This window comes from Enoplosus armatus, chromosome 5 (genome assembly GCF_043641665.1).
Source record: "Enoplosus armatus isolate fEnoArm2 chromosome 5, fEnoArm2.hap1, whole genome shotgun sequence".
Taxonomy (NCBI): Eukaryota; Metazoa; Chordata; class Actinopteri; order Centrarchiformes; family Enoplosidae; genus Enoplosus; species Enoplosus armatus.
In genome coordinates this window covers 3,391,813-3,416,570 of record NC_092184.1, presented here as the reverse complement: position 1 = coordinate 3,416,570, position 24,758 = coordinate 3,391,813, and the positions used below count along the sequence as shown (strand labels likewise).

General features: G+C 42.3%; 1 protein-coding gene across 1 annotated transcript in view; it reads right to left on the bottom strand.

Moving 5' to 3' along the window:
* The window catches only part of snx19b (sorting nexin 19b), a 36,422-nt gene extending 13,799 nt beyond the window's left edge, over positions 1-22,623 (bottom strand). Inside the window, exons 1-11 of the mRNA XM_070905901.1 lie at positions 22,535-22,623; positions 20,863-21,145; positions 20,480-20,674; positions 18,364-19,602; positions 17,308-17,506; positions 17,037-17,137; positions 16,814-16,933; positions 16,498-16,622; positions 16,187-16,280; positions 15,911-16,070; positions 12,558-12,687 (exon numbers count right to left, since the gene is read on the bottom strand). Coding sequence (XP_070762002.1) covers positions 12,558-12,687; positions 15,911-16,070; positions 16,187-16,280; positions 16,498-16,622; positions 16,814-16,933; positions 17,037-17,137; positions 17,308-17,506; positions 18,364-19,602; positions 20,480-20,674; positions 20,863-21,145; positions 22,535-22,623 — 2,735 coding nt within the window. The remainder of the gene's footprint in view (positions 1-12,557; positions 12,688-15,910; positions 16,071-16,186; positions 16,281-16,497; positions 16,623-16,813; positions 16,934-17,036; positions 17,138-17,307; positions 17,507-18,363; positions 19,603-20,479; positions 20,675-20,862; positions 21,146-22,534) is intronic.
* Positions 22,624-24,758: the final 2,135 nt, after the last annotated feature.

Below are 24,758 nucleotides of genomic sequence, written 5' to 3'. Positions count from 1 at the left end.
AAATAAATCACTGCTAAAGAATAGCCCCCAAGAGGCATATCAACACAGTAGAAATATCTACTGATCGAGAGTAAATCCTGAAGTAACTGCGCACTACAGCAACAATGATTGATTCCAGACATTACAACATATGGTCTTTTGTTTTTTTACTAACTGCCTTGATACATATCTCCAACGTCAATGATGCAGCTCTAAAAGTCAAAGTACATTCCATTGTGCCCTTTAGGAGAAACTCATGGTAAAAGTAAAAAAGTCAGTGTCAGGTGCTCACTAAAACCAGCTCTGTTCAGTTTAAGAAGCAGGGATAAAATCAGAGGTCAGTCAATATGATGAAGTGTTAATTGTCCAGTGTTAACAGCCAACCCTTGCTCAGAACAGTCACGTCTACAGACAGAAGTAGATACTGAGATTAACGCTACATCTGTTTATACACAACATGCACTATTTTTGGATATTGTAGCATGAGTGCTAAATCAACGTGTTTATAATAGATTCACAATATACAAGTACAATATATTTGGGCACCCCACCCAAACAGATTTGCCCCGACCCAAAAAGAGACCTCCATATTTCTTCCTTTCAAATGTATGATGAGGAACACTGTTGACAACACAGAAAAGAAAGCCAGAATGGTGCATTCAAGGGTAACAGTTGGTTAGCTTGAAATTTCAATGCTGTTTTGTTGCCCACCAGACCAACAAAAGTGGACGACAGCATGCACACGCACATCAATGGTTGCGGCACAAACAGACGCAAAACACATGGTGACACCATTAGGCCTCAACACTAGGGGGCAAAAAGGTAAACATAATAACAGGAAGGTGGGTCATCGTTGTCATCATCATTATATAATAGCCTGCAGTACAATCATAATACAGAAAGACAGAAAAATCCATTCCCGCGGACTTATACCATCAGAAGTGGAGTTTGTTTCACCTAACTGTGTGATGTGTCTGCTCCCAGTGAGGCGTACACCTCAGTCCAGCTCCCCCTGGCTCAAGGTTCATCACATCACCACCTCCATTCAGGCCATGGTGCCGTCTTACAGCAGTCTGCCTTGCTGTCTAAGGTCAGCTATGTTACTCTGTGTATGTTTGAGTGCGAGCATGGACGTGCCGGGCCTGGTTTTATTAGGACTGTCGTGGCGCCTCGTTCCCCATGGCTGGTCAAAACAACAGACATGTGACGTTACAGCCCTGAGCCAGAAATTAATCACGTATGGCCCCACAGAGGTTTACATTAACACCGTCTTGGTTCCGTATGTGTCACAGCAATGCACAAACTGACACTTGGCACACAGGGAAAAACTCAGAGATAGGTCAGTGCATGCAACACACACACACACACACACACACACAGGTCAAGATACCTGCCTATGCTACAACAACATCCATCAAACTTCTCTGCTGTCATCACCATTGCAGTCTTATGGCAATCACCAAAGGGATGACTTTTCCCTTTGGCGCATGCAACCACACACATATTTAGATCCTGCACACACACACACACACACACACACACACACACACGGCAGAGTGCTCTCAACCAATTAGAGCTGACAAATGCCAAGTAATTCTATATGAGAGATTGTGGTCTGGTAGAGTCTTAGACTGCGCAGCATTAATGCTACCATGAAAACCACCAGAGTTGTTTTCCAGGCCCACTCTGTCAGAGAGATATTTTTCAAGCATGGGGAGAGCGCCCAACTAATGTTCTGCTTTCTGCCTGTGGGCTTAATGTGGCTTAAATTAAACAAAACATGTAGTGTAACTGTATTAAAGCCACATTGATACACAAGTGTAGATCACCTCAGGGGAAGTTTGCAAAATGTGTGCAAGACACCACCAGTCTGTTCTATCAGCTAATTTTACAAACGTCTTGCAGATGTTTGTGCCCATCTTTAAAAGTATACAGCACTGATCATAAAGGAAAAGACATATACACTATATTAATATAAGCAGTCTGCTGTGCACAAGGGGTCGGTGGTTGTTGCTGACCCAAGAATGCCTGGGTGAAAAACATGCTGCTCACATGAGAAAGCAGGGGGACCTAGCCAGCTACTCTCTGTGGTAGTGATTACTGCAGCTCCTCTGTTGGGCCTGCCAGGAAAGAGACGTTTACAGTGCAGGTGACATACTAGCATCCTATGAGGAAAATTCCCTCGAGCATTGCCCTTAAGTTTCCAAAGATACACAAGTTGGCGCAGAGAGTATGCAATGCTAACCCAATATGAGCTCAGAGAAAGATCCCATAGAGCAGGGGTGCACACACTTTTTCAGCATGCGAGCTACTTATAAAATGACCAAGTCAAAATGATCGACCTACTATAAAAATGCAAAACATATATTTATTTTTAAATATATTGAGTATTCTTTATATGCACAATATATGTTGGTGTACCTTGCATAACTGCATGGACCCATATTGCACAATATAACTCTGTACATTTTTTGTCATTACCTTACTCTGATGACTTGCACTGAATGGAATCAGCCAGGGATGCATTTTGCCGCACTTGGCGCACTTGTACGCGCATGCGTGGTGACCCATGTGTCAGAAAAGATCAGATGTCAGACTGGCTGCCCTGTATGTCAATCAAGTGACAAATTTCATAGTGAGGATGGATGATAGGCTGACGTCTATTTGTTTAATGCCATGCGATCTGCCCACACTACCTTTGCGATCGACCGGTAGATCGCGATCGACGTATTGGGCACCCCCGCTATAGAGCGTTGGAGACAGAACACAGCTCCACATCTAACATCTTCCTACTCCTTTTATTCATATGGACTGGAGGGTAACTATCAGTCTCTGAATCCACACATTTTCTCAAACTTCCCTTGGCCTGTAATGCCAACTGAATGGGAGTCAGTGAGGTGACTGAGCAGATTTAGTGTAACAGTATTGCTCAGAGAATCAGAGTGCATTACAGTCAAACTGAAATTTGAATTCTCCTTTCACTTTTCGTGGAAAGGAAATATAAACTACAATGATACTGCAGCTATTGTGCATGTTTTTCCATTTTTCAAAAGGGGATAAAACTGTTTAGGGGCTTATTTGTGGAAACGGTGCCTAAGCTTAAGCCTCTGGGTGAGTGTTTCCTATGGCAGCTGACTGACATTTAAGGGCTGGCATTGCTAGGAGACACGCTGTCAACTTGTGGTTGGCGATGCACTACTGACTGGAGAACGTCATACTATATCCCTACAAACGTAGATAAAAGGCCCTTTTTCAACCAGTCAACATTGTGTTAGCCATCAACTATAAGAGTTTTAAGATGTCGGTCGCTTTACAACCTTCAACATTGGGGAAGCCCCATAGTGCTGTAAGTTCATACTCCTTCAAAACTCCTTCTGAAGAACATTAATGCAGGTTTTTGGTAATTACAATTTTGACTAAATAAGTCCAAAAACCTAGGATATATATGCTGATTTCTTAGCAAAAATGAATTTAAAATAAAATCAATTTCAGTATGACTTGAATTCTTTAGACACTGTGAACTTCGATAAGACACTAATGGAGAGTTGTAAGAGACAGTCCAGATGCACAAGCTCAAAGGGTCTGAATCAACTGATTAAATGGGGCTCAACTCCAACAATCAACCTGACACAATCAACGGCAATCAAGATAAAGGGGAGATGCTTTGAATACTTGGCAGGAAATCCATAATCAGTGACGCAAGAGAATCCAAATACACGTAAAACATCAGCCGAGCTGGCCAACAACTATGTATATGTTGGACGCCAGTGGGATTTATTTTAGTTTCCATTTATGGTAAACACAGACAAGTATAACCAGGTCCCGTTTGAGCTAAATTAAGCCTACAGCCAGTTTTCGACAGACAAGATGTCATTGCACAAGTATGTCTCTGGGGACCAAAGACCAACCATGACTTTGGAGCCACATCTCAGGCCCCAGGCTCAGGTGAGCAGTGAAAACGGACACCAGAGATGTGAAGAGGCCAAAGGGTCACTTATCGAGTTCATTTTGCAAACATCCTGACAGCGTTTTAGCACGCGGCACTTGTCCTCCATCTAACTTTATCAAGAGTGTGGACAATAATGAGCCACATTATCTTTCATGTCCTGCCAAGGGAGGATTTCAGTATCCCTACAACCCACTAACACTAAATAAGGATAAATGGACACAGAGGCTGGCAAGCTTAACTGATGGCACACTGGGGCTGGGGATAAGTGTGTTTCATAACCTTCCCGAGAAGTGACCCAGGTATTTGACCTACAATGTCCCCTTGAGACGGTTACATAGGTCTGTAGGAATTGGAAAGCAACTGCAGACTACTATTAGCCTGTAATAGAAGACAATATTTATATTTCAGAAAGGTCTGTAGATGTAGAAAGGGAATAATGCCCCGAGCAAACGTGATGGCGACATGACACCGGGCAAGCTTCCAACTGAAACACAGGGTGAGATATAAACCACTCAGACAGCCCGATCCCACAATGAGGAGTGCGTCTGAATTTGTCTCATCTCAGGAACAGCCTGTCCAGGGATGTCACACCTCCTCCACTCTACGGAAGCTGATAGATAGCCCGCACCATTATGTAATAAGCATCTTTTCCATCCAGCACTCCCGCCTCATCTTCCCACCAATACTAAATCCGTCACATATGGCCCACCCCCTCTGACCACCAGCACACTCAGCCTCAGAGTGAATTCCTGCTGACAGAAGAGGCATGGAGCTTCCAAGCAGGGTCTTATGTTTATACCTCACGCTTGGCCCCAGGACCCACCATGTCAAGGAACAGCACCAGAACAGAAAAACAGCGGAGGACTCTGATATCACGTCCTCACTGTGAAAACAACCAGCGCTGTCAAAAATCCTCCCGAGCTGGGGAGGGATCTCTGTTTTCGGGCCAATCGTTTAGAAGAGAAAGACTTAAGCCCCTGGATCCCACTGTCACTGAGAATCATTAGGTTTTCGCACAGTAACACAACATGAGGTCTTCTGTTATGTTAGGAGATGATAAAAAAAACTAACTCTGACACTTGTAAAGTCAGGCATAGGAGCCAAATGAAACACTATATCCAAAAGAATCAATTCTAGGAACAACAGCTACTAAAGTCACAACGAGAAAATTAAAAATATTCTCATCTTCAGAGCCAGACACATATGACTATTCCCTCATACTGTTAATATCTCAAACTAAATATCTGCTGATGCATATTCTTACATGGAGTAATTTTAGAACAGTGTCTGAACCAATTAATTTGAACAAGTACAAGTATTCTTTTTTTTCTCTCTGGTGGAGATGGTGGCGAGCCTGCAGCAGACTACCAGGCAAAACGGGCCTGGTAGTCTGCTGCAGACTGCTGCACATGGAGCCATATGGAGATACTGTAGCTGGAGTCCTAAGTTGTGCCCAAATTGTACTGTGGCCTTTGTAAGGATGAATAACAGACTAGGTGTGTTTTCCCAATGGTAACAAAAGTGAATGATGACCATATTAAATTTGAAAACAATTGCAGAGTTTTCTTTTTAGTCTTACCACCCTTGGAAGCTCAAACTGTATCGATGTAATGGCCTTCTGCAGCCACAAAGTGTTGACAAAAGGAAAATATTTGATTATATAAATAATCTATCTTTGACATTTTATTTCTGAAACCTGCATTAATTGATTTTTGTTGATTCCACACAACAAGCTGTTGAATCAACAATGACAGAAGTTGGAGAAAGTTAAACAAGGAAGATCACGTCCCTCATGATCCGTCTATATCTGAGAATCTCTGCTAGTATCATAAACATTGTGTATTATCCTTTGGAGTTGCTTCTCTTCAATGACCTGTCTGTTCTCTGCTGGTGAAGACGTTTATAAGCCAAGGAACCCACATCTCAATGACAACAGAGAAAAAGCAAAGTGCCAAAAAAAAGCCAGTAAGTGGACCCATGAGTTAAAATTGTTGTTGTCCGAAAAAGGCCTTAAAAACCATCTACTTGTTTGAAAGTTATGGTATCTGGTGTTACGTGTTACTGTGTTTATGTGAAATTTCGTCTACATGAGCCTGTAGCGAAAAACATCATATTAGGAAAGACTTTAATAACCAGATGAACATTCTCTTGGATAAAGCATGCTCCAAAGCTCTGACGCAATCCACCTGCCCATACGAGTGTGCATTCAAAGGCAAACAGCCAACTCTTGAAATTGAAAAAAAAAAAAGTGGGCTCATGGTGAATAAAACAAACTTCTTTTAAAAGCCTGTGTTATATATTTTGTTAAGGTTGGAGTTCTGAAGCATATATTCAGAGTTCTCTCCAAATGCCACAATGTGGTCACAGGCTAAATTGTGCAGCACTGAGTCAGAAACCACTTTCCCTGAAGCCAAACAACTTGTTGTCCACCACCAGTGAAACCCAAGCAGGCCGCTGTGTGTCAGATGGAGATCCCTGGGTATTAATTAACAGCAGAGCTGAAGCAGTGACCGAGGGAGCAAAAGAAAAAAGATTGAGAGAGTGAGAGCGCTCTCTGTGACAACTGTTGACAAGCTTTAAAGCCGCCGTACTCCCCGTCATCCTCACCTCCAACATCAAGCTGTCAGCGAGGACTTGTGGTACCATTTGAATTGTTTATGGAAGTATTAATATGCCGTTTTAGGGAGTAAAAATAAAGAATCATGTCATTGTGTGACAGGTGCATTGAGGACAGGACTTGCAGGGGGAATGTTCCACACTTACAGTGTGTTAATGACTACAGTCCAATGGCAAAAAAAAGCTTGCAGAGAAAATCTAAAATACAAATGCGATTTGATTAATTACAATCACTGTATCATCATCGCGCAATTGTGGCCAATGATCAGTGCATGTAAGTGGGTATAGAACAACTGTAGTGCAAACCCCTCAACAACTCTCATGCATGCATTTATGGAGTTGACGTCATACATTTTAAAAGGTTGACATAAGTCTCAGCACACTTTCCTGAAAGTGTAACTGATAGTTATTTGTATTGATGGATGTCCGCCTCAAGATAATCACCAGCTGGAGTTCACTCTGCTTTTTATTTGGCAAATGAAGGAAGCATTATGTTTGCACACACACACATTTAACCAAAAAGAACATGGAGTATCCCTACAAATGCTTGTGATGTTGACATAAAGTGGCTGCACTCTGCTACATCTATAGTACATCTAGACACTGACAACAATCTGGCTCCAGCTGGATTTTCCATCCAGACTGCTGTCTATGAGAAAGAGCCTATATTCATCTTAAACTGTCCCACTTTCCAGTCCATAAAAATCAGACATCTCCCAAACCAGAGCCTCGCCTTGGACCCCATTTATAGGCGCAGAGAGCCGGCTTTTCCAGCCAGACCTGTCTCTCACACACACACACACACACACACACACACACACACACACACACACACACAGACCCAGATTTGGCCTGTTGAATCCTGGTTTCATCTCCCACGCACAAACACACACTTTCTCTATCCACTCACAATTCCAAATTCAATTCTGACAGACATGCATACAGTTGTAGACAAGCACGGATAACGTTTCTGCTGCCTGCAGCTTCTATTTGCCTCCCACTAAACAGCTGTCAGATTGTGTCAAGTGCTGTGAAGGTTTTCATATAATCTGTCAATCCCACGAAAAAAATGCATATATATCTATATATATAGATATATATGCATTTTTTTCGTGCATTTTTTATGCATTTTTTATATCTATATATATATATATATATATATATATATATATATATACATAAACTAGCAGAAGAGTCTACAGCCATGCTGTACGTACAGTGGTGCTCTGAGCAAAATGCTAACATTGGCATGGTAACATGTTCACAATGACAATGCGATGGCAATGCATGCTGATGATTGGATAGTTGGATTGGCAGGTATAATGTCTACCATGGTCGCCATCTTAGTTTGGGGGATGGTAATGCCATTCATTTTGCAAGTATACGGTCATAAACCAAAGTATCCACATTTTGACCTGATGATGGCGCTAGATGAAAAGTCAGAGGATCACCTATTATTATAATAAAAATGATTACCGTTCATTACCGTTTGGGTAACATGAATGTCTGCACCAAATTTCATGGCAATCTATCAAATAGTTTCAATCTGACCAAAGAAATTTCCGCCTGCTGGTGGCGCTAGATGAACAAAGTCAACAAAGTCAGTAGGATTCCTCCTGTGGGAGTCATGAGTGTCTGTACTATATTTCATGGCAAACCATCAATATTCTGTCTGGACCAAAGTGGTTGATCAACTGACCAACCATCATTGGCATTCCCAAAGCCAAGCCGCTAGCTTGGCTAAAAATATTGTTTAGCAGAGCTTTAAGGCTTGGCTAGGAATGGACACTGAAACTGCTACATCTTTGTTTTGTCTATCTCTTAATCAGATGGAGTGCAACCCAAAATACTTAGGCATGGTTCTGGTAACCATCAGTAAATCCTGGCTAAAGCCCAAAGGTTGCGGCCCAGACGCTTTAAAACACCCTGACATACGCTAACAATCATTCACATCTTTCCTCAGTCACTTTTTCCTTTTAGTGAGTGACTTTTATATAAGGCTTTTATATAATATCAATTTTTATGTAAGCTATTGCTGTTTTATGTTCGCATTTTACTTTTATGTAACACTTTAATTCAATCTTGGAATTTTGTTTCCCCCCCCATCTACATGGGTTTCATTTCATTTTGTTGCTTTAGTGTCTTACATACCACTTTGCATTTGTTTTGAACTGCTGAAAAATGACCCATGAACAGAGCTATCTTAGTAACACAAATTTCACATGTAGTGTGAGTTCACAGCCAGAGCATCTTGTCTCCTCTGTACAGAGGAACCGCTTGATGAGAGGAGATACCTGCCACACTGACGGCCGTCACTGCAATGTTGACAGACTGCAGCCTGATATAGACAAGGCCAAACAAAAGCACAAGGCCTTTCGTACTTGGCTGGTGGAACTTCTTAAAATAGAAGGCCCTGTGTCAATATGAAGAAACGATATTCTGGTACCGACACCCCAGGGAACGTGAGGTCACAGCACCACCCGCACAAACACTACAGCCTGAGAACATTGTCTGCATGTTCAGTTTTACTGGCAGCAGGAGCTATACCTATCTGCGGCAAATATTTGGGAAGTTGATGTCAGGCGTTCTCTCGAGGGCCAAATAGTGCAGGCATGCATGTATGCACATAGACTCGCATTTTACAACAAATGTAGCAGTGAAAAGAACGAGACGCAAGGCTCCCTAACTGGGTAGAGGATATTTCTTCACTGTTTATATATGTGTTAAGTGGTTAATAAATAAACTGCATTGCAAGTGATGCCGCTGATTTTGTAAAACGCAGACCACTGCAACGGCTCAATCCTCGTCTAAAATATCTCTTGACTAACGACTGTACACGAGCCAGAGTCCCCCTCTCCAGCTCATAAACAGCCCTCTCTGTGGAGTCTCCACTGGGAACAATGCGTCTTCGCGTCCTGACCTGAGTCAGCCGCTCCCTCCTGTGTAGTTTCCATCACTTCTTTGCAGCGAAAAAACCTCTTTCAGTCATCCAGAGGCAGTCGTTGTTAAAGGGGGAGAAAAATAATTTGCATTGCTGTGGCAGCATCAGCAGTGTGGTCCTGATCAGGTTGTTTTATAACCAGTCACTGAGGATGGGGAAAGTTAATGAAAATGAACACCTCCCCTACACTCTGTCAGCAACTACCTATGAAAATTCAACTGAGCAGGGCACTAAGCTCCCCGCTGCTTCAGTGGGGCTGATCTGGGCCAAATCCTAAGACTTGATTTGCACTTAGTGCCAACAGTAGAGAACTGTGGGTGCATGAACAGTACCTAAGTGATGTTTTGTCTCCATAATATTCCATGAATATAACAATAAATTCAAATGAAAAATGGTAGATTGCCCACTTTAGGTTTGGAGTAAGTTAAGAGTTTGAGCATGTCTGAGTCTTGATCACAAGTGAGGGAAAGACAGACCCATCTTTAAACACAGCAGCTTCTGTCACTTTTCCTCCTGTGTACAACACTATGAATACCTTCGAGGAGATTGTCCTAAAGTAAACACCATTATCCCCATTTTAAAAAGGAAGATCACATCTCGCCTCTCTTATGATGGCAGGCTTTCCGCCCCACCTTTGAGTGTGGACATTTGTGACAAATATGAACACTTTTGAGACATGGTCAGACGACACATTGCGTGAGCTAGTTAGTTTTGGGCATACTGACACTGTATGAAGCTTTGAGTAGAACCAATGCTCCTGAAAGTACTCAGTTACTGCAAGATGCTTTGGGCATCTGGTTAGGATGCCTCTTGGATGCCTCCCTCTGGAGGCCTTCAGGGCACATCCAACTGGGACGAAACCCCGGGATAAACCCAAAAGACACCGGAGGGATTATGCATCCCATGTGCCCCGGGAAGCCTCTGGATACTCCAGAAAGCGCTGGAGGATGTGGCTGGCGGGGGAGCATCTGAGCTACCTTACGTAGCCTGCTGTCATCGCAAAGAATCGGAAGAAAATGGTTGGATGAATTGAATAGTGAGATCACTCACACCACAATATATTGTTCTGCTCCGCTGGGATCACTAGGATGTTCCAACATTATGATGCAGAGGAAAGTACAGGTCGGTGACAAAAGAAAAGCACATCCATGCTGCACAGAGAATGAACCCTTTTGTGTTTTGACGACCATCGGGACTCACAGTATGCTGTGAGTATGCACAGTTTAAAAAGCAGCAAAAAATACCTGGACTCTCCTTCACAGTCTACTTACAGATCACATACCGTGTGATGTGTTTGCCGCCAACCAAGCACCACCCAGACATCCCTTACGGCTAAGCGCAGCATTGATGAAGCGCAAATTCTTTTACAGATCGGAGTATGGCTCAGCTGTGGGAACAGTATCATGGGGTTAGCAATCTATCTCCAACACATTTAGAACTGAGATATCCTTTAACTGTGAATGTTTCAATTTTCGATAATACTGCAACACATTTACTTATCAAGGTCCTTATGTGACTTTAGCTTTCTTTCCAAGTCACTGATTCGTAAGATGCCTGAACTGAGATGATTTTTACCTGGTAGCACCAATGTAAAGATTTCAATATGAGAAAGTGCTGTTTGCAAAGATGCAATACAACATACAACGCAGACATTTTTACTATGCAGCAACTACAGCAGTGGTCCCCAAAGCTTTTTAGACCACTGCACCCTTTCAAAGGAAATGTTTTGTCATGGCACCCTGAGCCACCCAGCTCCCAATATAACATGTATATATGTCCACAGATGCTTATGGGCTTTAAGGATTCTATATTATATTATATCAATATTGATTGAAATAATATGACCCATTCTCAATCAGTCAGAGCCAACAGGTGTCCTGCAGACTTACAGATAAATATTGGACTAAAATAAACAATGAATATGAACATTGGGCGGCATGGCGGCGCAGTGGTTCGCACTGTCGCACGGGAGGTAGAGCAGGGTAGCCATCGGTGTGTGAATGTGTGAGTGAACGGGTGAATGAGACCTTTGGGAACCGTGAAGGTTGAAAAGCGCTATATAAGTGAGATCATTTACCATTTACCAGTGCAATTAAATACGCTCATATGTTAAATGTATTTCTTTCATTTTCTTCAAAATCATCATATATACAAGGACAAACAAACAAACAAACAAACAAAAGAAGGTTGCAGGCATTTCAATGGGACACGAGAGCCTGCTGTTGGTGTGGGGAGAGCTGTAAGTCCTGCTGTGAGTACTAAGCTTGATGTGCAAGACTCACGTTGGCACGAGTGTCAACATGAGTCGACACCCAGTGCTGCAACTAATACGTGTGTGTTATGGAGTGCAATGGATGACGGGATGAAGGAATTCCTTGTGTGTTGCTTTTGCAACTAGGGGCACGAAGATGCCTGCCTGCTGGAAAGGCCTGAAGTTACAACCTTTTGTCACTTTTGCTGGTTTTGTAGATGTCACTAAGACTGTCTTGCTTAATACCTTGCTCATTTTGCTGGCAATATTCACAAGTTTCCTTCTGGGCAACATTAGCGTTACCATGCCAACGTCAAGCCAATGGCAGGATGTCAAGACTTATATAAAGATCTCATAATAGAACACTCATGGTCAAAGGAGGCTAGCTTTCGCATATGTAAGTGAACATGTAAGTATGTTAGCACATGTTAGCATTAAGTACAGGTAAGGCCAAGAAGAATTTGAAGTTTTTTGAGGTATTTTGTGTCATAAAGTAAAGTGCTGGAAAAGAGAAAATTGTGATCTTCTGGTTACTAATCTATCTAGTTCCACTTGTCATGATCTTATACCCAGGACAAAGGTGTTGAGACGGTCGATTAGTCTGACAGACATGCCAACACTTACACCACCATCACTAGAGCCACAGCTTTAGCATGGCACCTGCAGATTCACAGTTATGTATATCATTTCAGCTTGCCAGCTTGTTTTTATTTAACTATATGATTAAATTCCTTTAATGTATTTATCTAAATCAGCTCCTTTGATAAAATTGCTGTTACTAAAATAACGGTTTTCTTATTGTCTTGTATTGTGAATGTCACCTGTTAATAAGGGTCCCAAACAGCAGCTTGATGGTCCTCTGAATGTTTTCAGTGCACAGCCAGCTCCACTGCTTCTTCATCAGCAGACACAGGATGTTCAGGGCCACCTCAGCCAACGCCGTCTCAGACCCTGTGCCCACACCATGCAAGACACACATAAAAATGCACTATGACATACTACAAGATCATTCCTGGGTTAAAATATACTGCACTGTATGTTGGTTTAGCATGCACAAGTAGCATCTGACAGAAAGGCGGCTCTGTAGAGGGACATGTTTATGTGAAACCAAACTTTATAACCTGTTTCAGAGAAATACATTTCCTCCGTGTGCATATGATGAATATGCAGGTCCAGTCATCACACCAGCACTCCACTTCATACATTTATTAACACTGCCCTCATGTGGTTAGACCTAGACACTGCTGGTTCCGCTGAGTGTGACTTTATTCTAGCTATCTGAAATCTACTAGTTTTTACTACATCTACATGTTCCATGTTTTTTAGTCAAAGCAGTCTTTTGGTTAGCACATTCACTTGAATGCTATCTGCAGGATATATTCAATTGTATGTGTGTTTTGAGAGTGAAAACGTCTTGATGGCATCAAAAGTCAACAGGCCACCTAAAATCCTCAGAGAATCAAACACACACACACACACCTCTCTGGAGTCTTGAACGGAGGCTGTCAAAGGTTTGCAGTTTTATCCTTTATAGCCATGTGAGGCTTTTTTCCACTGTGAAAATTTTTACAGTTTTACAACCACCTCCAAAGTCCACATAGGGAGAATGAATACTGAAAAGACACATGCATTGAGTAAACCCGTTTACTGACAGCTTTCTGCAGTAACTTATTAAACTGAACTGAAACTGAAGCCAAACACTGCAGTCAGTCAAAATACTCTGCCAATAAATAAATAGATACACAAATAAGCAATAAGCAGATACATAATAAGCACCTGGATACCTAAATTGTGACATTTAGTCACTACTAAATACTTAATATAGAAATTGAAATACCACTGAATTTACAGCATTGAAATATTTGACTTTAGAAACCATCCATCTGTATTCATGAGGTTTTGTTGCCTCTTTAAATTTCCAGGTCATTTAAAGGTTTGCAATTTCAAAAAAAATATTTTTTTAATTCAGGCTGACAAATTAAATAGAAATGTCCAGGGGTTCCCAGCCACTCATCTGTACTTCTCTTTCTTGGATCATATGACTGACAGGACGCGACCTGACTGTGCGGAGGTCCATTTCATTCAAGTTTCAATCTTGAATTTGGCATCTGACTTTTACCAGTCCTGTCCAATTTGAGCAACTTGAGCTTTGAACTTAACTTGAAACAATTTTAGATCCCAAAATGAACGATTCAATTTGAGCAACTTGAATGTCGCGTTTTGAAACGGAACTTGAAATGACCTTCCACAAAGAAGGAAATTCAAACCACATAAACATGGAAAAGACGGCTGTCAAAGCGCATCACAGGATGCTGACGTCTATATATCTGCTGTGAAAGTAGCGTATTAGCACTCTGTGAACTGTCAGTCTGGTAACTTTTACAGTGGAAGTCTGGTCAGAGCGAGACGCTTCATTCACCCTGACTGTCTGGGGAGAAAGAAAAAAAAAAAAAAAAGTCCTTCAAAAAGACAATGACCAGATGTCTAACAAGGAAGAAAGTTGGATTCAATTAAACAGGGAATGTCTCATTCCAATGTCGAGCAAATGCAGAGATAGTTTCCATATGATGTTAATGAGATCATCCATTTTTCCTATGGCGATTCCCTGTGATGGAGAAAGATGCAGCAGTGATGCAACATGGTGGACGGAGAGAGACATTCCAATCAAGAGTTAAGGACAGCCAACACACTCGAGGCATGGGTCCCGTCATCAGGCCGAATATGACCAGTGTTTGAAAGAAAATAAATATTCAGAGCAAGACGAGGCAAAGCATCTTGAAAGACAAATAAATTGAGCTCCGGGAATTGAAAAAAAAAAAAAAATGCTTTTAACAATGTACTTTACAGAAAAAGAATCAGAATTTGGGCCTGAACAGGTAAATGAAGCAGCAACCCCATTTACACACTTGCTTTACACATGAATCAATTGACACAAATGGACTTATAGTCTTAACACAGTAGTCCCAAATGTGGCCAAGCCAAGGGTTCCCGGGTTTCATATTGTCATTGTTCATTTATTGTGCGTTTTTTAATAATGTTTCAATATGCAAGAATCAAACAGGAATTGAGGAACAGTAAGGTGACGTGGTATGAATGTCCTGGAGAACCCAATCCCCCCCCAGTGACATCCTTTTGGGATGCGTGGCCACATTCACTTCACTGTTAAACCGCAAAATGACAAAGAATTACATAAGTGATATAAGTTTCACTTTCAATTCTTGCTTTGCTTACTCACCCACTCTCTCATATTGTCTCAGTGTCTCTCTCCGAGGAGTCAACTTATATGGCTTAATAATAATTTAAACACCAACATCGTTAAATCCCATCATTTCTATCCCTAACAGAGATGGCTGTTCACCAAAGCCAGGCAGTGTCAGGACTGCGTTCAGATGCATGTTGACCCATGGGGAAGCTTTTAAGCTTGGAAAGGAAAACTAAAAAGGACTGTTACATCAAGTCACATTTCTGTGTTTTTGTCTCTTGAGCCGCAGTAGCGTGCCAAGGGCAGCCAAAATATGAACCCGGCCAGATGAATCCCGACAAGCGACTGGAATGTGGGACAAGCTGGTTTCGATCAGATAGTAGCGTCGTAATCGCGGCGAGATACTGAATGGAAAGTGGTCGAGTGAAGCAGACAGGAAAGCAGGAAGACGCGACAGCCAGTGAGTCAATGAGTTGGTCAGACACAAAGGAAAACGAAAGCAGAAGAGCCAGGCTGAGTCAGACAAGCAGACATGATGATTACAGAGATAATGATGAGAGGCTGTGAGGCTGAGATTCAAGTTCACAATTGGATTTTAGCAAATTTTAAACATCCACATCCAACAACACGGGCATGATGATTCCTCCACTCGTCTAGACAGAAGCCATCAGACTGAGTTCTTGTGGAGCCATCAAGAGTTCAGATATTAGAATTGGTCCTCATGCACTTGGTCCAGCAGACTGCGAGCACTAACTCTGCTGCATGTTGATGCTGTGCTGGCAGTTGGATCCAACTATGGGTGATGGGGGGGGTTATTTTTTTCCCCCATCGGTGCACTTTGAAGTCAGTCCTTAGACGACTTTAAACTTACCTAAAGCAGTTTTGAGACATTAGGTAACCTGACTGAACTTGAGATCAAGCAGATACAGATAATACTTTATCTCACAATGCATCCCCTTGGCCCGTTCTTACCAGGTTCCTGACTGTGCTTTCCTCTCAAGCCATCGTCCAGATAGCCCCCGAATTCTCTCACTACTGGACTGTCCTCCCTCTCTGGCTCGACTTTGAGGGCCAGTTTTTCTTGTTCAGCGATAAAGGCTTGCAGATCTCCCAAAGACATCCCGTTAAACACCTTTGAGAGCAGGTAAAAAAAAAAAAAGAAACATCCCATTAGGGAATCCCTAAAAATGTCAATGGATTACTGAAACAGCAAATATCAGTCGTGCGTGTGAAAGTTTAGTGACTTACTGTGCTGGTTTGCTCCCAACTGAACAAAACCGCTGGTCTAATGTCTGAGCCGTTCATAAAGGGAATGTTTTTACTGGAGAACTTCAGACGAGACCTGGGATCACACAAACAAATGAATATGTACACGCACTGACACACACAAAATCAAAAGATTGGCTCCCATAGTTGAGTTAGGGAAGCAGGGGCAAAAGGGCTGGCCACTTGTGTAAACACCTCCCGCCCCAACATGAAGTGTGTGTGGATTCTCTGCACGGGTTTGTGTTTTTCGGCATATATGTGGTTAAAGTTGGTCTGGATCTCTGGAGTCATACTTGCTCTTCTTGTCGGAACTTATTTTCCCTCCATCCACCTCTCCCTCATTGTCCTCCGTTGGGCTCTGAGGTTCTGAACGAGGAAACGCCGTCTTCAGGGTGTCCACGATGGCATTCACCACAATCTAAACACAAAAACACACATGTGCTGCAATACAAACTCACTATGAGCCCAATAAGAGGCTTAGGCATTATTATCTCACATAATAACATAATAGAATCCGTGTTCATGACATTGCGTCACAGTCTGATTACCCTGCACATCATAAATAAAGTGTTATTCAGTCGTGCCATAATGAAGTATTCAGGATCAAACCTTGTCTATGCGTGAGACAATAAAAGGTTTCTTGACAAAAGCGATCCTGGCGTCTGTATTGAGAGCCAGAAACTCCTGCATCTCTTCACTGTTGGCTATTTCAGAGATGGCACACAGTTGCTGAAAAAGAGGACAGAATGCAACTTCAGAGATCAAAAGCAACAAAGCGTTGCGTTGGGCCGACAAATTCTAAATTGCTGTATTAAAATATCGATCCACTAACCTTCAGAAAGGTCTCCAGAAGTCCTTTCCTGGCCTCTATCTTCTCACTGTCCATGTTTCCAAACGGCATGTCTGGAAATACTTTCTTTGGACCTTTCACACCTGAAACATGATCACACTTCAGGTTCAAGCACCGAACGTCAATCAAACTGGATCTTTTAAGCAATGGCCCAGAATTTCTCCAAGCCAGACTAAAGCTAAGTAGGACACCGTGTCACCGCTTGAAATATGAACTTAAAGCCACAAAAACTCTGGAAGTCTATCCCTCCTACCTTTGATGAGTTTACGTAGTTCTGTTTTTTCTTCCAGCCGTGTTTGCAGGTTGAGGAACTCGCTGTACCGTCTGTTCACCATGTGATAGGCTACCGGCTGAATGGGTGACGGATTCTCACAACCTGGCAGCACAACTTCAGCATCCTCAGAGCCGGGCTGGATGCTTCCTGGGTTCTCACAGCCCATCGCTGTCTCATACTGAAAACCAACACAGCAAAGTATACGGCTTTTTCCTGCCATCATCTGCTGTGTGAAACGTATTTCTGTTTGTGTCTTTAAGCTACTGTCAGTCGATATCATTGTACCAATATTAAATATAGTTCAATTTTACCATCTGCATGTCTAACAATGACAATGTTTTTATCTTAAAATAAAAAACTAGGGTGCACAAACTCTCCAAGGTTGATTATAACGGTTAAACAGTTTGGCGTTAAATGTCCAAAATGTCAACATGAGAAATAAATCCTGATGTGAAGGATTTTATCCCACTCAAGTTAAAATGTTACCATTACATAAAAAAAACATCAACATTAAAAATCTATCTGAGCATGAAAATGGAAATTCAAAAAGAGGCACTATTTTCCATTTGGCAATTTTTCATTTTCAAATTTCTCTGAGCTGAACTGAAGTAATTGCAGTGATGTGGATTTTACAACAGTAAAGACTGCTGTTAGAAATCAACAGTGAACACAACCTCTTCTTACTCATTAATTGGCAATTATTTTGATAATTGATTATCCTTTCAGATTTCTTTGGTTTCGGGTTGTCAAATGTGAGGACTTTTCTCTGTCTTGTTGTTTTGGACTAATGGTCAGATGAAAAACGCAATTTAAGTTGGTCACCTTCGGCTATGGAGAAATTGTATGGGCATTTTTCACAGTTATCTTATAGTCTTCTGCTTCACTGCCTTTGTTGGCACGTTTCCGCCAACAATCATTTCATTGTTGAACACTGAACTTCATTTGTGACTTTTAAAGTTGTCTTTGAAAGTCTCTTAATAATGAATAATGAACAGAGGAAGGAGAAACGGATGCATGTATAGATTATGTCCTTACTTTGATAGTGTAAAGAGTGTAGGGGTGTGAGCCGGTGCCACGGTGTTCCTTAGCTGTGATGGTGCCAGTGATGCGGAGGTTCTGGATGATGACTGGTCCATCTGGGCTGCTGAGGGGCTCAAAACTGAAAGACGGCATGGGGGAAGAGCCCTGCAAAGGACTGACTTCCGTCAGCTCATTGGGGTTCCCCAGCCCAGTCTGTTCTACACCCAGAAGGAGCTCTCTGGCTGGGTTTACTGAAGGGGAACCGCCCTCCCTCTCCAGGTCCTGGAGGCTGTTGATACTAGGAGTCCCCTCTGCTGTCCTAACTGATGAGGGGCCGCAGCCATTAGGATGCTCTGCTGGTTCTGAGGTCACCAGGACTTTGGGGCAGGAGCCATCCACCGGGCTGGGGCAAACATCCTCCACGTCCACACCATTACTGCTGTCGACAGACGTGGCACATTCTCTCTGTCTGTCATACAGGCCCTCCTCTTGGCCTATCATGACCAGGGAATCAATGGAACTTCGTTTATAATCAGCCAAAGGAGAATCCAGGTCCGAGTCATTTTCCTGGTAAAACGGGTTTGATTTGCTCCCTCTCATGTAATGCCTTAAAAAGGGCAGAGTAGGCTCTTCTTCTTCGGTGTTGTTCTGCGGACAGTCCACCTCCTCGGAGTCAACCACATCATAGGCAGCGAGTTCAGGCGCGGCCATCTCTGTGTCATTGACCATCTCAGTCTCGGCTCTTAGAGGAACTTCATTAGTCTTTTGAGGGACGTACGTCGTCTCTTGCAGTGGAGCGAGCTCTGGTTGAGCAGGCGGCGGTGGCAGCGGTGGTGGTGAAGTCAGCGGCTCTGTTGTAACTGGCTCCTGCGGTTTGCTGGACTTGCCAAATATTTCGATCAGGAGGCTGTTTAACCAGTCAGGGTCAGAAAGTTTATCGATGAGGGGGAGCAGAACGTTGCAGGTGATGAGCTCTCCGACAACGAACCGTCCGGTGCGGCTCTCCAAGTGAGGCGAGGGCACCAAAACATGCAGCAACAAATCTACAACCGCTCTGACGTAGTTCACTTCCACTGCGTCACTGGTCACGGCAAGATGACGCGTGGTAAACCGGGAGTAAGCTTTCCACAACTGCTCGCTCTCACTGCTCCACTTCTCCGTCAGAGGCATTTGCTGCTCGGCCACCAGCTCCTTGGCTCTGATGTAGTCCTGCAAGTGGCAGCCAAACAGATCCAGGATCCTCTGGGTAAGCTCCTGCAGTGATTGAAAAAATGACACGTTTAAGCAATCAATGTATGGACTTCCGTAGTTGATAGGGTGAAATCTCTTCTCTAAAATAAAAGTGTTAATTCATTCCATTGAGGGCTTTTTTATTTTTCATCTTTTAGGGATGTCCTGATCAAGTTTTTTTGCCTCCTATCCCAATCCGAGTCATTTAATTTTGAATATCTGCCGACTTGTATTTTCCTACATAATGCAGTTGCAAAGTGCACACCTCAAGTACATTAAAGTTATTAAAATCAATCCCATGCATATGCTTGACAATTGAATAGCTCTGCAAAGCATCCAAGCTGTTCCTTAATGTTTTGCTTTGCTTTTACAAAATAACAAAGTAAACAAACTAAAACTAGGGCGTACCATGGCTCCAACAGACGGCAAAAACCTGTATTCTCTACAACAGCGACGTGCTGATCATCCAAAGCCATGAATTCAATTACCTTTTCTGTAATCTTTTTTTGTTTTGTTTTGTTTTTCAATTTAAAATATTTCCGACATTTTAGCCGCACCCCGCCCACAAATTCTGCTCTCCTATGTGACAACTGACGTAAAACAAAGAATTTAAGTTTGTGCTCAATATAGTCGATGCTGATCAGTGAAAATGTGAAAATGAATGCCTCAATCGGCCCTGATACCGATCTTTGAGACCGGATCGAGATGTCCCAATCCAGTCTCAACGATCCCATTTTTAAAAATTGTTTTTCATAGGTCTTTCTTTAGGCACTGGGACAGGTTGGGTTCAGAGCTGTCTTATTGATCTATTTATTATGTAATAAAGAAATAAAAAGTTCAGGCAAGCACACGACAACACTCTGCAAAAGCTCCCAACAGTGATGTCTGTAGTTCAAAGTACCTTCCTGTCGACCTGTCTTGCACGTATTTTCAGCTCCATGGCCATAGAGATCATGGCCTCTTGGATCTCTGTTTCAAAATCACTCTCAGAGGACACAGTGGAGTACCAGGAGGTGACAAAGTCCCTGATGATTTTCCTCACTGTGTTGTGGATCTCCTGGTCCAAGTGATGCTCATCCTCCACAGACGGTGGAAGCTTAAATTCAACAATGACAAAATAAGTGTAAATTAAGTGGTCCTGGAAGTAGATATGGCCCCCCCCTTTCCCAAAAGCAAGAAAGGCTAAGATTATCTTAAACCCAATAGAACGTTTACAACCATGTCTACGAATTAAAAGTGAAACCAACACTGGAACTGTAAAACCACAGTGAACTGCACATTTACCTGCTCCAGGGTGATAAACCTCTCCAGGTGAACCACACTGTTGGACTCCAGAACGGCCTGCGAGCCGAGCCAGCCACCGAGCACCACCAGCAGGCTGGTGAACACGCACAGCAGCCAGATGTTGACCAGCAGGTGGAACAGTACCAGCCATGCCAACACCACACCAAAGCCCAACAAGCTCCTCTGCCCCAACACCTCAGCCATGGCACGGTGGGGGTTACCGTCTGGCTTCACGGCCTCAGGAAGAGATGTGGAGATCATGCATGCCAGAGCAATGCCACACCTTGAAAAACAAAACCAATGGAGAACACATATTAGGTGTGACGTTCGAAACAGACTGAGAAGCTGCATGGATGTCAGTATGCGATGAATATGAATTAAAGAGAATGAATGCATGGTAAGATTAACCAGTATGTATCCTGGTGCTGCAACTACCTCTGGAGGACAGTGATGGGAGCAGTCTACACCCGGCAGCTTAGTTACACAGTATTTTGCCTAAGGCCCAAGAAACCAACCACAAATCATGCTTGCTTACATGCGTGTCTGTGTGGTGTAATTAAAGACAGATGTATTTTTTTTTTATTTATTTATTTTTTTTTTATTTATTTATTTTTTTTTTATTATTCTTATTTTAGCTTTTATATTCTACTTATTTGTTATCAAAACAATAGCACCTTCAGACCACAGCAAATTCCTTGTAATGTATGTTACTTGGCAATAAACAGTTTCTGATTCTGATTCTGATTCTGATTTAGGAATACGCAACATAAAAACACACTAAAACAATAAGGTATTAAAATTCAATACTACACATAGCTAGTGTTTTCAAGCACCGCTTACTTTTACCGTAAGTGCTGTTGACTTTATTGATGATAAACAACTCATTTAATTGGACTCAATTTGCAACGCCAAAATATATATAATATTTATGCTAGCTGCTAACGTTTGTTGGCACGATATATGTCGGCAGTGAACGAATGTTTGCTAGCTTGGCCATTTGCCCAGCCAGTGTTCAGTCACACTGTTATTGTTTGTTAATCGGTATTTAACAGTTCCAGCAAACCTTCACCAGCTAAGTACCGTGTTTAACTAACGTTAGCCCTGATGCATACCGTTATCTGCTGTGGTGAGAAAACGCGACACCAAACCCCGCTCAGAAATTCGACAATTTACAGTTTATTCGTTGCAGAAACACGTATACGGCCGATAAACATGGATTTAAGAGCTTAATGACTCCATTAAATGCCACAGCAGAATATTCGGCAAACAGGTTATTCGACCTTCGAGCAATATATTTCAACACAATACCCTTAAATTGACGTTATAGTACGTCCTCCTTCTCCGCCCTCCAGTAGACTAGCAATGAAAGGCGGATAACTGTTACAAGTCGAAATATTAATGAGATAATTGCTTTTTCATGTCATACATTAATGCCGAAATAAATTGAATATCCTAGCAATTTGTTTGAGGTCTTCAGTAATGCCCTGCGAGGTTTCACTCTTTGCAAACAAGCATACCTACTTTAAATTGCTAAATATTTGGCTAGATGTATGCGGCGTTAGGCTAGTACCCAAAGATCGAAGTATCATTAGCCAGCATGTATCCTTTCGTTGAGACATTTTCCCTTGCTGCCTATTCAAATCACATTTAAAAAAGGAAAAAAACATTTAACCTGGACGAGCTGTCATGGCACGCAATAGGAGGTCTCGTGAGCGTCTGGATGTCAATTCTTTCGTCTGGTTTGTTTACTTCCTGTATCATGACGTATGTGCATCTTCTTCTTCTTTTTTTTTTTAATGTTTTATGGCGGGTGGCAACCGGCGTTATAGTGCATTACCGCCGCATACTGTGTTGGAGCGTGGACCAGAGTTATTTATCCCTTTAACCAAACAAACACACAAAACAAAAAACTATATTTAACTGAACACTAACTTCAGTCTTTCAAATAATGGAACAGACTCCCCAACCAGATGGCAATTTTTTTCTTCCACTCCAAGCTACCTGATTTCCCTCTTTGGTGTTTAGTGTACTTTTGGCAGTGAAAAATTACATGCTCCACTGATTCCTCTATTTGGCAAGCACCTATAATCCCGATAGATGTTTATTAAGCGCGGTGTTTTATTAAGTCTGGTATGTCCTACCCTCAGCCTTGTTAAGACGTTCTCCTCCTCGGTGCTCCTCTTAGCTGTCCTCACTGTGCTCACTTCTCGCTCACCTTTGTTGTTGGACATCGATCTTCAGAATGCCATCGAGGATTTGCTCCAGTCTTGCTTCACTTTGAGGTTTCAGCGGCTAAAGTCCAAATGTGTTTTATATCATGATACCATCATAAGTAGGGGAGTATTTGCTGCTCGGTTAGAAAGGGAACCAAAGTGGCACAACAAAGCGTGGGAATGTCCTCTCACTGTAACCTGCAAAGCACATGAATTGCCCTCAGCTGTATTCATATTGGAGGAGTCTCTCAACCCCTGTGTGCTGTTGACTGCCGGGCCTGAAAAACAAGCTACTGTGGGATGCTGCCAAAAAACTCAACACAACAGAACTTTATAAAACACCAAGTCCAATGGAATCAAATAAGGGTCATTAATATTTTGAGCTTGTGAAATGATGTTCACAAATAATCTCACAGCCTGCAGTTGTGTATCACCTCTTTGCATGCACGGATCTGAACGTGCGAATGTGTAATAAAGTTTTGCAGCTGTAGAAATATTTTGTGTACGTGTAATAAAAATGTGCGCAGGCATACTTTCAACAGTCTGAGAGACGGACACGCTATCTGTGAATGCTGGAACTGACTAGCCAATCAGCACGTTACCCTCTGACTAGCCAATGGGTCTAAGCGTCTGGCTCAACTTAACGTCTGATTGGGTTCGTCAGTTTTTCCCTCTAAATGCACATTTCGCAGAGGCGCCAACTCATGAGAAAGACTCCGAGTTTATGTAAATGTACAGCATATCCCTCGAGAGCAATATATAGTGATTTTCCTGTATTGTCCAGGACGAAAAAAGTTAATTATGCTACCCTCTGCAAAACTTTTATTGCACATTCACACGTTCAGATACGGGCATGCAATCTTTTTTTTTTCACATACACACAAAAGGTGATATTCAACTGCAGGCTGTGAAATGATTTGTGAACATCATTTTTCACAAGCTCAAAATATCAATGACCATTATTAAGTTCCCAGTTTGATAAAAGTGGAATCATTTGACATTTCGGGCTTTGACATTTTGACACTTTATTTCCTTTTGGGGTTTTTTTTGAGAGTGATATGAGAAGACACCACCCTCACGTCTGTTTAGGTATCGAGCTTAGCGCTTTTCAACTCAGCTACTTTACGCGTTGTATGTCATTTGTTTAATACATACAGGAACAAAACTGTAAAAGAGATCATTTGTGATTAGGAAGTTATGTGCTATAACTATTTGTATTACTGTTTGTGTACAGATGAAACAAGATACGTGTTAATTAGGGAGCTTTAGAGGCGTTGGTAGACAGTTCGGAGAGACCCCAAGCGTCCATTGTTTATGCTAAGCTAAGCTAATGGCCTCCTGGCTCCATAGTGAGCTTCTCATCTCGCCCTCGGAAAAAACAACTTCTTTAAACTTACAATGACACATTTGTTTGACCACTTGGGGGCAGCTCAACAAGCTGTAAACACAAAATTGACATATTATCATCTTATAAAGTTGATAAACGTGAATGCGTTCGCAAACAGTGGCTTATTTACACATCCAGCAGACACATTAGCAACATTAGCAGCTAACAGTAAACGCTCACTTTGCTAACGGTATCTGCGTCTTGCCGTTGGGCAGCTAGCAGACAGCGAGCATCACAGCTCTGCCTGCTGTTTCTTTTCTCTTTCCGTCTTCTTCTTCTCTTTTTCCTTTTCACTC